This window comes from Leuciscus leuciscus (assembly GCF_965113295.1).
Source record: "Leuciscus leuciscus genome assembly, chromosome: 2".
Classification (NCBI taxonomy): Eukaryota; Metazoa; Chordata; class Actinopteri; order Cypriniformes; family Leuciscidae; genus Leuciscus; species Leuciscus leuciscus.
The window spans coordinates 63,578,367-63,592,624 of NC_138726.1; the positions used below are offsets into that span (position 1 = coordinate 63,578,367).

The 14,258-nt window shown below is 37.7% G+C and overlaps 2 protein-coding genes across 2 annotated transcripts in view; both read right to left on the reverse strand.

The window, feature by feature from the left end:
- The window catches only part of LOC309492611 (uncharacterized protein), an 81,560-nt gene extending 67,302 nt beyond the window's left edge, over positions 1-14,258 (reverse strand). The window contains exon 1 of the mRNA XM_082161619.1: positions 14,105-14,258. Coding sequence (XP_082017745.1) covers positions 14,105-14,141 — 37 coding nt within the window. The 5' untranslated portion in view covers positions 14,142-14,258. The remainder of the gene's footprint in view (positions 1-14,104) is intronic.
- On the reverse strand, positions 1,444-4,218 carry LOC309492951 (fucolectin-like; the record flags this gene model as incomplete). Its single annotated transcript, XM_082161985.1, has 6 exons — positions 1,444-1,452; positions 2,768-2,859; positions 2,966-3,105; positions 3,193-3,472; positions 3,838-3,983; positions 4,064-4,218. 6 exons carry the CDS (start codon positions 4,216-4,218, stop codon positions 1,444-1,446), a joined length of 822 nt encoding a protein of 273 aa, XP_082018111.1.

Sequence of the window (14,258 nt, forward strand, 5' to 3'; positions counted from 1 at the left end):
ATCTCAAGTCAACGTTATCTGTCATTTCCCCTTTCACTCGCCTGTTTCCCACCATTATGCTCTGTGCTGCCGAATAAAGAACCTGTTTCCAAGTCTGTATTCCATAACAGAAGACCGGACCAATACCGACTACAGCTATGAGCATTCCACTCCGTCCCCTGGACCACTTTTACACCCTCTCTCAGAATGGTCGTCCCCTTGCCGAATTTGCTAAGGTGTTCCTGAAGCTATCTTTGGCAGTTTTCCTGGACGATGCAGAGTTAATGACACTTTTTCATGCAGGTTTGAACAAGCCATTGTATTCAAGAATGTCCTGGATAACTAGCAACTGCACATTAGAACAATACGTTCTATATGCCCTCCTGCTAAGCTGCTCCACACCCGAAAAACTGCTCATTTCTTGTTAGGCCAGATTTCGCTCCTCAGTCAGTTCCCGAGTGTGAAATCTCCGAGTCCGTTCCCGAGTGTGAAATCCCCGAATCTGCTCCAGAAAGTTACACGCCTGAGTCTTCAGCCAAGATGGCACCACGCCTGAGTCTTCAGTCAAGATGGGCGTAACGCCAATATCTTCAGCCAAGATGGCGCCACGCCTGAGTCTTCAGTCAAGATGGCCGCAACGCCTGAGTCTTCAGCCAAGATGGCCGTAACGTCTGAGTCTTCAGCCAAGATGGCATAACGCCAGTATCTTCAGCCAAGATGGCCGTAAGGCCTGAGTCTTCAGCCAAGATGGCGTAACGCCAGTGTCTTCAGCCAAGATGGCCGCAACGCCTGAGTCTTCAGCCAAGATGGCCGTAACGCCAGTGTCTTCAGCCAAGATGGCCATATCAGCCAAGATGGCCGTAACGGCAGTGTCTTCAGCCAAGATGGCCGTAACGCCAGTGTCTTCAGCCAAGATGGCCGTAACGCCAGTGTCTTCAGCCAAGATGGCCGTAACGGCAGTGTCTTCAGCCAAGATGGCCGTAACGGCAGTGTCTTCAGCCAAGATAGCTGTAAAGCCAGTGTCTTCAGCCAATATGGCCACCACGCCAGTGATGACTCCAGCCCCTGACAAGAGTCAAATGAGGACTCCAGTCCCAGAGCTCAGCCCCGTGCTCGCTCCAGTCCACAGGGGGGACAGGGGGAGTACTGTCACGGTCACCAGCTCTGTCACCAGTCACCGTATCTGCACTTCATTCCCCATAATCCTTCCTGGCACTCTCCTGCACGTAATTACGGAAAACGTTCCCACCATTACACTCTGTGCTGCCGAATAAAGAACCTGTTATTGCATTTCCCTGTTTCCGAGTCTGTATTCCATAACACTCCTGTGATATTGCTTATACATTTAAAAACCACAAATAAAGATTACTGATCACATAATAGGCCATCATGACAAAATATACAGACAATTCACAATTACAGGTAACATGAACTAAACAATTGTGATGGCCCAGGTATATAGGCTTACTTGATCTGTAGTGCACAAGCACATAGCGGTAAGGTACGCTTAATTATATTTTAACAACTGTGCAGAAGACAGGAATTGAAGAGGCAACTAAGCATATAATATTATTATTATTATTATTATTATAATAGTGTATGAATACTGTGTTTTTAATGCCGGGTTGGATGGCGAGTCTCAGTGGCAGCTGCCCCTGCCACGGAGAGATTTGACCCCCTCTCAAGACTTTAGCATTGTCACATTTGCGTCAAAAGAAGAGTGTTTCAGAAGTGTAGAGAAATAAAATAATAATTAAAGTGAGAGGGACGGACAACTGAACAAACCTGATTAAACAGCGAATCACACGAGAGGTTTGAGGCCTATACTCAAAGCGTGTGTAACCAGCGGCAGCATCTCAAGTCAGGTATAAATCAGGTATAAAATTCAAACACTGCATCACGAATAAACAGCAGCTCATTCGCCACGCATGCGCTGTTCTCTGTCCATTCATGTGAGATCCTGTTCACCTCCTTACAGCTCCAACAACATAAAATGGCAAGGAATGTAATTTAAATAATAAAACAATTCAATGTACAATATATAAAGTGAATACACCGAAAACTGTCATTAATTTGAATTATACTTGTGGGTTGTGTGAATGTAAATTTGACATTTACTTACTTATTTTTATTACATTTATTACTATCTCTGTTTGTTGACAATACACAATTACAAAAGGTGTTTTATAGTTCTTAGGTATGTGAATAACAGTTACAGGGAAGCAAGCAGAAGTATTTAGAATCAGATTCATTGTCTTTAATGAATATGAATTTAGTGAACTGAAGAAAGTGTTGATTTCCAGAGTGTTCATTTTCTTTACCACAACGACCTGTAAATAAAACATTTGCTTATTACATATCTTACCAATTTAATAATCATTCCTATTTGTGCAGATTATTTTATAAGTCATTATAAGACTCACGTTTAGCATCGTTCACCTCCTGGATCACCCGTTTAGGAGTTTGAGACCATCGCAGTGTCACATTTGTGAATCCTCTATCAGCAAGAGCAGATCCAAACTGAAAATATCATTCATACTAAAATTATTAGAACAGTGGCCAGTTGCATAAACCGCTTAAACTAATCTTACAAGTTAGTCATCCATTTTTTTTTTCAAGACTGGTCATAACTTTTTGAAGTTTGGGCTCCGAATATGATGATATATGGTCAAATCTCAAAGAAATGCCTCAAACAAACTTTATCACATCACTTTAATACCATTCAACCTTCATGATTACTGTAAAATATCATTAGCTCTTTAAGGTTGAATTTGTTTCTTTCTCTCACCTGTTTCAGAAAATTTTCTCTCATTGAAGGATCAGTCAAATCAATTCTGGAGTTAAACTGCATTTTTACAAATGATCTTTTTAAAGCGGGACCTAAACAAAGATACATTCATACATGTAAATATATGAATTAGTTGACTTTGTGTTCATTAAAACTCCTCACTGTGTCTTGCGGACAAAAAAAAAGGTGATGTTTTACCTTCTCCATAAACCTCCACCTCACAGAGAGTGAGTGTCTTCATGTCTCCAGCAATGATCAGATTCACATAACGTCCCTCCATCCCACCACATGAGTAGCTGTAGGACTCGCCAGCTGGAATAGCAGGAATAACAGCACATCTACAGACAGAGAGAGAAACAGATGAAGGAGATAGTGTGTTGAATCTTTGCATTTCTCTCATGTTCTTTCAACCTCAAGAGTCTCACATGGGATTGTTGTTGCCGTTGTTCTCCAAAGAGTTTCCGATGCGAATCTCCGCTCCGTTTATTTGTTCTGCACAGCAGTCTCGTCTGTTAGTGACGACCACTTTACTAACTCTGTAAATATGACGCAGATCCAGCCTCCACCACGGGTTAGTCTCATTAAGGGTTGAGGAGCATCCCGTGTACAACTGCTGGAGACCACGATTACCATCAGTGGCCTTTTCAGCAAACCAGTCCAACCATGTTGACGACTGTGTAGCGGCGCCATCTACTGCCAGATTTCCTAGGAAAAGAATAGAGTTCTAAGACGTCTTGACACTCAAAGTTTGAACATGCACTTGTGTGAATGAGATTTGAGAGCTACAGGATTATTGATGAACTACAACTTGAGGTGAATTGAGTTATTTCCACACCAACTTTTTTGTACTTCCTCTGTTAACATTTTCCCCACTTCCTGTAGTTAGAATTAAACAAACACTGACCTTCCTCACAACAGGGACACATGCATTTATCTGAATAATCTGACTGTAAGATGCCAATAGAGTTTGAATATCGTCATACTGGTTTGGGAGGATATTAATAAAGTGTAACAACTTTCAGTTTTGTATGGCATGATATATTGAAAAGTGTTCTACAACAATGAATTACCTGCTAAATACCCGTAGACTTCAACCTCACAAAAAGTAAGAATCTTCTGATCTCCCAGAATATGGACAATCACGTAACGTCCCTCCATCCCGCCGCATGAGAAAGTGGCCGTGGCTCCAGATGGAATAGTAGGAATTACAGCACATCTACAGACAGAGAGATAATCTGTTATCAGTTTCTGGTCATCTGCAGCAACATTAGTCTAAACATTCAAAGAAAGACTCACATGGTGTTGCTGTAAATGTCCAGAACGTTCCCGACGCGAATCACTGCCCCGTTTACCCTGCTATAATAATAGCTGGTCAGTTTGTTAGTGATGGCTACTCTGTTCACTCTGTATACTTTCATCAGATCCACTCTCCACCACGGGTCGGTCTGCATGTTAGTGTGGGAATAGGTTTCACGTACACCATCAACTGCATTTCCAGCATATCCACTCCCGTACAAGGATGACTGGGTGGATGTTTGCCCTAATGCAACGTTCTCTGAAAGAAGACCAGTAAAAAGACAGTTTTATTCATTCTTGTTGAACATTAGGAAAGTGGGTCTTTAAAAGCATTTAATTGAAATAAAATGCCTTAGTGTTTTTATCCGTTATCCTTATCTGGGGTTATCATCATTAACCTTCTGGGGTCTAAGGTTTTTTTGGGGTCCTTGAGATGTTCTGACATGCCCTGACATTTGTGCTTTTTTCAGTTGCTTATAAACATACTAATGGCAAAGGTGTAATTACACTCTATTTAGCACAAACAGGGCTATCATAATATGTGAGCAACATGCATGTACATGTTTGTATTTTTGAGAGAATAATGTTTATGCATGGTTATTGAAAAAACTAAAAATGAAAGTTTCTGAAATAAGGCCACAAAACACATACTAAATATGTGTCCACAAGACTTCTGAATAATGCATTTTGTCGCCTAGAGTTTTTTCTTCAAAATGATGTGAAAATCATCCTGCCTAATCATTCACATAAAACAATACATTGATTTAAATTTTGTAAAACACTTTTTGTTTGGAAAGGCAATATGCAGGTGGGCGTAAACGTTCCAACACCATCATGAATAGTGAGTGGTTCATACCTGAGAAGTTCACACCCATAATTAGCCTTTCATTCAGGTGTGTCACTGAGCCACAAGAAAGAAAGCAAGGACAATATATATAAAATTGGTAATAGTAATAGTGCAGTTAATTGTTCTCACTGTATTTTCAGAAAGTTTTGGAATATATTCTCTACCCAAATGTGTCACTAATAAAGCAAAATACAAATAATTTAAAGAGAAGGCTTATATTGACCTTTTAAGATTTTGTTTACATCTATCTATTTATACTACAGGGCCGTTGAATGCTTGAATCTGATTGGTTGACGAACGTTCTAAGGTGTGCATTTTTTTCAGGTAAACGCACGGCTAAAGTAGTTCCAGGCAGGTCTTGACCGCATTACAGCTCCATATCACTTTGCGTGGTCAACTGTAATAACGGAAAATAGGATACAATTCATAACAAGAAAAAACATTTAGCCCCGTGCGCTTGATCTGCAATTTTCAATGTCTAGCTTCACAATCAATGGAAACATGCAGTTTAATTTTAATTAAAAAAAGTATATAGTCCTATATAATCAATAGAAAATTAAACTGAATATAGGCTAAATAAATGGATAGTCCTGCAGCACGGATTTTTATTGCAGATAATTTAACAAATAAATAATTATTGATAGGCCTACTTGTTAAAAGGGCTTTGTGTTTCATTTATTTGGCTAGTCTACTGTCATCTGTCAATAATAGAAAAAAAAAGAATGAACGAATTAATTAAAACGAATTGAATTAATAAATAAAAAATAATAATGACGCACATGCTTTTCTGTCTCATTATTGCAACATCTCTCTCTAATAACTGCATAAATAACTGCATAAAGCCGGGGACACACTTTAAGGCCGGTTATGAATGTAATTTGATACTTATGACTGATCATGCCCAAACGCGTGTTCAGCGCGTTCAGTCTGTGTTCAAAGTCGGTGTTTAAAATCTGCTGCAGTCGATGAAACAGTCAGAGAATGTGTCAGCTAGTCGTGTGTCCCCAGCATTAGTCTGCTATCAGCGGCTCAAACCTCCGTTACTAACTCTACCTAACCCTAACCCTAACTCAGCATTAGTCTGCTATCAGCGGCTCAAACCTCCATTACTAACTCTAAAATGACGTTTTGGAATTAGCAACGGAGGCATGGGATTAGATGCGTAAGAAATTAGTCCTACATACAAGAGCGTTTTAATGACAAAAACTTTACAAACGTCTTGAAATACATAATCTGAACAATGTTTCGAGGTGTGGTAACTGTAGTATAAGCGGAATAATTGACTTCAGGCCGTTGAATTATTAGAAAAATAATGCACACCCGAGATGTAACGGCCACTCCGCTTCGCGTCGTGACCGCATTACCACCTCGGGTGTGCATTATTTTTCTAATAATTCAACGGCCTGTCGTCAATTATTCCTTACATATATGTTTTTGCTATTTTATTAAAAAGGTTATACAATTACAACAACAATTAAAATGTTAACAATATTTCCAGTGTAATCTTTCTTTGAAATACGTATGATAAAATGTATACTTTAGTTTTTACAAAGTTAAGGATTCATTAGTTTGAATATAGCCTACATTGGAAAAAAACACTATAATAACATCTTAGTTGATTACTTTATTTTTGATAAAGTTCAGATGTTACGGGAAGAAGTTCAGATGTTACGGGAAGAAGGAGGCGGGAACCGGCGAACATTTAAAGACTTTTAATGACAAAAATAAAACAAATACAAAACGAAAGTAAAAGCCAGCAGCCCCTCACGGACGACTGCTGGCAACACAGAACATCAAATAAAACACAGGCCTGTTCCTCTCTCGCTCTTCACTGTCGTCGCTCCTCCTTTATGCTTCCGCTCCTCCGTGAGAGATGCGAGACCGGTGCGTCGCGCACGTGTCGCTCATTATCCATCACGCCACCGACCTCGCGCCGTCCTCCCACGGCCCTCGACCTCGTCGTGCTCGCCACAATAATATATATATATATTTAACATGAGCAGAAATTGGCAACATTATAAGCTTATTTGATGTGGCAGTATTTTACAGTAAAAACTTTATAATCTATCCGATTTCTGTAGTCGATTTTTACTCATCTCAGTATAGCAATAGAGTTTGGTAAAAGCTGTTCATTCATTCACACACAGAAACGCGATTCATATTTAAAGAGTCTTTTTGCGTGTACAGACACTTGTGATTAGAACAAAGCAAATATAGAACTGACCTATTCCTCAGCCGGATCCGTTGCTCCTCGAAATGAAACTTCCAGCACTTCTGAGGTAAATTTTCCTGGATTATTATTAAGATAGTATTATTCCTCACAGTGTCGTAAAGTACATGAGTCTGAAAATGAACTTGCGGTGTGTGTTATCCAGCTGATGTGGGCGTTTCACAGGTTTGTATCGCCTCAGATAATTTGCGTTTGAATAGCTCACGCTCTCCGTGGGCAGAGTCACATTAAAACATAATGAGCTGAGATGAGAACGACTGACATCTCTCTCTTTTCATACATATTACATAAACTGAGAATATTTGTTTTTTATAAAAATTACTTCATTTAAAAGAAGAGAATTCAAGCATCATGCCTGTGTGTCTGTATGCCTGTTTGACTGAGTATTCGCTGAGTTACAGTTCATTTTCGGACGCGTTTCAGAATGGACTACACTGACAGAGAGTAGGCAGAACTCGCATCATGTTTATTTTTCTTTATTTGGCAAAAAGGACAACACTTTGTTTTTATTATGAGTATACACAAAAAAATGCACACTTAACAGGATCGATTGATGTATGAAACTTGTTTGTAAGATCAAAGTCAACAGAGTATTTAGAGTCTCTCTTGCACTGATAAGAAAAAAAGCGAGCCTATCGCGCCGGCGTGATAGCCGACCTCAGGCGGTTAACTAAAACTAAAACCATTAAAAAAATATTACTTGAAAAGAAATGAACAACTGAATAGTGGAAGTAATAAAATAACTAAAACTTAAAAACTATATATATATAAAAATATATATTACAAAAACAACAAAATTACTAAAACTTTCAAATTAGAGTGAAAACAGAAAATATAATAATATGGTGTTTCATGTGGTTTGGGAAGAAAAAGTCCCTGAAAATTATATCCAAATGGCATACTAAAATTATATCTGCCATATTACTGTTACATTTGGCAGTTAACCCCCTGAGGTCGGCGGCTCGTTTTTTTTCCTTATCAGTGCAAAAAAAAAAAAAAAGAAAAAAAGACAACAAGGGCGACGCCATTACGCTCATTTTGTCATCTTACTTCCGGCTGAGCGGGACTTCAACTTCCGGCTGAAAGGACCTACGCTAGTTTCTAGCGTAATTCTATAGTTGTAACGGTAAAATATGTAAAGTATTATATGCTCAGTTAGGGGCTGCCATAACAATTGGATTAAGAGGATAGAACAATTTAACTAACGGTGTTACGAACCCAATGTAGGCTAAAGCGATCGGAATGTTGTGGTGTACTTTACGATTTACACCCACCACCACCTCAAGACGACGAGGAGGAGCGCCTGAGGCAGTGGCGGAAGGCGCTAAACTTGAAGTGCTCACCCAAGCGCTCTTATGTGTGTTCGTACCATTTTATGGACGGGGAGCAGACTGACGAACGAACACCCTTACCGCGAGTAAAGGCTCGGCTACGATGTTCTGGTAAAGAAGTCCCGACGGGTGCTGAACAGGTTGTCAGATTCAGGTAACTTAAGCTAACTTACCTAACTGTTGTTTCCTAACTTACCTATCTATGTGCTTGTTAGCCTAACGTTAGATGAAGTCCGTTCTATGAATACATTTAAGATTAGTAACGAGCCGTTCACAAAATACAACGAACCTTGCATGATTACCAATGGCAACCTATATGTCATTTCTTATATTTCGTTTACTTTGTGATGGACCTAAGGGTCTGAAATAAAGAATGAATGAATATTCACGATAGTACAATATATTATGGTACATTACAGTCTTACAATAGCTCACATTATTCCTGTAAGGAGGCCAGCTAGCTACATCTCTCATTCAGATATTGATATTGACCTACGTAGAGTTAGGAGATTGTGTGTATACTGTCTCGTTTTTAATGCATCTCTCCTTTTCACACTGTTCTAAGTATGAGTGCCATCATAAATTAATTCTCATGATCTATTTTAAGTACTAATGTAAAAATGTTTATGGTTATATTATTTCCATACGCTGATTTCACGCAGCCGCCATTTTGAAATCGAAAGTGAGGCTCCGGTGGGAAAAACCCCGGAAGTAAAGATAAACAACAATGCCTTTGGACTACCAACTTGAAGCTGCTGCCGCGATTTACACTATTGGATGTTAATATCCAATATAGGATATGTATATAGTTCATTCCTGCTTCTTTTTTTACTTTTTGAATTATAAAAAATATATATTTTATTTATAAATGAATTTCACTGTATATAGTCTAAAGTATAAAATAAATGTATGTACAGTTTTAGAATTGACACAACATCATTAAACACAACAATACGCCATCGCATTCACGACTCTCCTGTGATTAAAGGCGACACTTCCGGTTTTCTTCCCACCGGAGCCTCGCTTTCGATTTCAAAATAACGGCTGCGTGAAATCAGCGTATAGATGCATCAATGAGCGTCAGTGTTGCAGTGGACAACTGTGAGGATGATCACAGCCACATGCCCCAGACCTGTGATGCAGAAACACAATGGGAGGATCCATCTGTCTCTGACCACAACTACGCTCCAAAATCTCAACTCAACCTGAAGCCACCTACATCTGAAATGGGAACACAATGCGTTGAGCCAGTGCCATAGTACATAACTCTGCTGAGAAAGACCACCTTTGTCAGTTCTACACAGGGTCGACATTGGATGCGTTCCATTCAGTTGCCGAGCACCTTACCAATTCACACACCAACAGCTTTTCAGCTACACACTTGGGGTCAGCTCCTGATGACTCTGATGAAGCTGCGTCTTAAAGGCTTAGTTCACCCAAAAATGAAAATTCTGTCAGTAATTGCTCACCCTCATGTTGTTCCAACCCCGTAAGACCTTTGTTCATTTTCGGAACACAAATTAAGATATTTTTGATTAAACTGAGAGCTGTCTCACTCCTCCATTTATTTTTTTCTCAATTTGTGTTCCGAAGATGAACAAAGGTCTTACGGGGTTGGAACAACATGAGGGTGAGTAATTACTGACAGAATTTTCATTTTTGGGTGAACTAACCCTTTAATTTATTGCAGGGTGATCTTGTTGAAAGGTTTGGTGTTTCTCAGTCCATTGTAAGCAAGGTGATTTTGCGTTGGCTTGACATCATGGAGAAGTGTTTCAGAGAGCAGTTTCCAAACACAACATGTAGAGCACAATATATCAAAATATCACAAATGTATATATCGCAATATGCATAATTTTTTTTTTTTGCTTTAAGAAACTTTAATCAGTTTATATAATTCATACAGTGAAAAACTAAGCAGTGTTTTACTTTTACATTTGATTATTCAGTTTCTGTTGTTAAATAGACCTAATGTAGGATAACCTGAACCCCTAAACCCTGTGGTTTACACTGATGTTAAAATAACACTTCTTATATACAGTAAAACACTGATGTTCACTTTCACAAGTTGAAGGGATGTTTTCTTGTTACAAAAAGAATGTGAAACATGTATGTAGGTTATATAATTTTAAATCTAATTTAAGTAAATTTTATAAACTTTAAGCATTATCGTATCGCATATCGAATATCGCATTGTTTAATGAGTTATTATCGCATATCGCATTTTTCTTCAAAATCGTGCACTTAATAACTTCCTCCAGGCAATGAAGTAATGGCAGACAGAGGCTTCACCATTACCGATCTCCTCTATGGAAGGAAGGTGAAACTTGTCCTTCTTCTGAATCTTGTAAAACAGATTTTACCTGTTATGAATAGTTATTTTTATAAACCTTTACAGTGTGAGCAGATGTTACCTGTTATGAATAGTTGTTTTTATAAACCTTTACAATGTGACCAGATGTTACCTGTTATGAATAGTTATTTTTTATAAACCTTTACAGTGTGAGCAGATGTTACCTGTCAGTCATTTATTATAAAACAATATAATGTGAGCTCTGTAGATTCCCCTTAAAACTTAAATTAATTAAGTCTTCTAGTTAGAAGAAATAAGTCACGTCAAGTTTGCAAATGAATACCATCTTGGTTTATTACTTATGAAATTTAAATGGTGAAATGTACCTACATGAAGGTCAGTAGAAGGTGTCTCTAGCTTCCTGAAAACATCAAACACTTCTTACAACTGATTTTATACAACTTATTTAATCATTCATATTTAACCAATTAGCCTACCTAATCTCCTATCCTTAACCCTAAATATTCTCATTCCTTCTTATTTACAAATAATTTTTAATTGCTGCTCCATCAACTCCTTCTGACAGGACGTAGTTAAATATTCCCATAGGTTAACGTTACCTCTGGCCACGTTAACAATGACAATGGATGAGACAATGTGAGACCAACTGATCGTCGTACGAAGTTTTCTCCGTGCTCCCAATTTTAAACATTTACGGTATTAACGTTATTTGTCATTTTGATAAAGTTTTGGCTAACTATAAACAATCTTCTAACTACTAAACTAGCTACCGGATGTGCCGTGTCAGTTTAGCGGAAGTCGGATGACAAAATGCGGAAGCGCGAAGTATTAAAAGTGGGCGGGGCGGAATAAGGTGAATATGCTTGTGTTATACATCAATCGATCCTGTTAAGTGTGTATTTTTTTTGTGTATACTCATAATAAAAACAAAGTGTTGTGCTTTTCGCCAAATAAAGAAAAATAAACATGATGTGAGTTCTGCCTCCTCTCTGTCAGTGAAGTCAATTCTGAAACGCGTCCGAAAATGAACTGTAACTCAGCGAATACTCAGTCAAACAGGCATACAGACACACAGGCATGAAGCTTGAATTCTCTTCTTTTAAATGAAGTAATTTTTATAAAAAACAAATATTCTCAGTTTATGTAATCTGTATGAAAAGAGAGAGATGTCAGTCGTTCTCTTCTCAGCTAATTATTTTTAATGTGACTCCGCCCACGGAGAGCGCGCGCTATTCAAACGCAAATGACTGAGGCGATCCCATACAAACTGTGAACGCCCACATATCAGCTCGAGAAAACACATCAAGTTTATTCAGATCATTGTACTTGTTTACACTGTCTCGCGGCGCTGTGAGGAATAATGGAAAATGTACCTCAGAAGTGCTGGTATTTCGAGGAGCAACGGATCCTGAGAATACTGTAGTAAGTTTTTTTCATTCTCAAGTGAATCGCGTTTTCTGTGTGTGAATGAATGAATGGCAGAGATGCGCGCTCGCAAATATGTCGAAATATGTTGAAATAAAATGTATTTGTATAAGCAACGTATTAAACTGCAAATTAACATTTATATTTCTTATATAAACGAAAGACCTATGTTACAGACATATGAAAGACAACATTTCGTTGACTAGTTTTGGATAGATTATACATTTTTACTGTAAAATATCTGCCACCTCAAATAAGCTTTTGTTTGCCAATTTTTGCTCATATGTTAAATATAGTATGTTTTGTCAAAAATAAAGTAATCAAATAATATGTCATTAGTGTTTTTCCCAATGTAGCCTAGGCTATATTCAAAGTAATGAATCCTTAACTTTGAAATATGTATGATATAAAATGTATACTTTAGTTTTTACAAAGAAAGATTGCACTTGAATTGTTGTTGTAATTGTAACCTTTTTAATAAAAAATATATTTACAAGGTAGATGTAAACTTTTCTTTAAATAATTTTTATTGTGTTTTATTAGTGACAAATTTGGGGAGAGGATACATATTCCAAAACTGAAAATACAGTATGAGAATTAACTGCACAATTACTAGACATGGATAAATAAAATGAGATGCTTCCAACTGTGAACCAATTTGGTAGAATATATATATATATATATACATATTGCTCTTGCATTTTTTCTTGTGGCAGTGACACACCTGAATGAATGGCTCATTAAGTATGCGGGCCCCATTGTCTCCTCAGGTGTGAACCACTAAATATGCATGATCGTTGACGCCCACTCGCATATTGCCTTTCCAAACATAAAGTGTCTTGCAAAATTTAAATCAATGTATTGTTTTATGTGAATGATTAGGTAGGATGATTTTCACATCATTTTGAAGAAAAAACTCTAGGCAACGACATCCATTAGTCAAAAGTCTTATTGACACATATTTAGTATGTGTTTTGTGGCCTTATTTCAGAAACTTTAGTTTTTAGTTTTTTCAATAACCATGCATAAACATTATTCTCTCAAAAATACAAACATGTACATGCATGTTGCTCACATATTATGATAGCCCTGTTTGTGCTAAATAGAGTGTAATTACACCTTTGCCATTAATATGTTTATAAGCAACTGGAAAAAGCACAAATGTCAGGGCATGTCAGAACATCTCAAGGACCCCAAAAACACCTTAGACCCTAGAGGGTAAAAAAAAAAAAGAATAGAATAAAGATAAAAACCTATTTGAAAGCAAATAGATGCTTACCTTCTGCTCCATTCACCATTTCTTGAATCAATAAAAGCCCTGAGTAAAAAACAGATTTAAATGAGTTCAGATAACCAGGTTCTGCAGCGCTGTGAATTAAAGTCAAACTTTTCTCCAAATAATTCACTTTAATATAGTCACTAATAAATGGCACATAATCTGCATGACAAAGGCATTGTAAAACATTGATCTGTGTATTAACTAATGGCCAAGCTGGAGGAAACTACTGACACATTAACAATAATCTGTAGCATGCAAAATACTGTCAGCTGAAGTGAGAACAGAAGACGCTCCTGTGAATCATGACTTTATTGAGAAATCATTTGCATACACAAATGAGCACTGATTTCAAGATTTGTTTTGTAAAGCAGAACTAGAATAACGAAGTAACAAAGAAAAACAGATCCAGTGATGAAGTGAATTTACAATCCATACATTGAGTACATTGAAAATGTAGCGAGATGAGTGCAAACTATACTAGAAACATAGGTTGACAACATTACTGAACGAAGGGTTAATATTGGGGTTAACATTAAGGGTTAACATTACTGAATTACAGTGTTAATATTAGCCTGAATCTAGTAAAATAGCAGATGCATGTATGTTGTACGTTACCCAGTAAGATCCACAGGCACTTGAAGAGCTTCTTCATGTTGGATTAAAGGCGTCTGTCTTTCTTTAGTGATGGAGAGTGTGTGAGAGTTATATACGTTTTATGGAGGATGAGCCATTTAAATGTGCATCACATGATCAACCTTGTCTCTCCTCC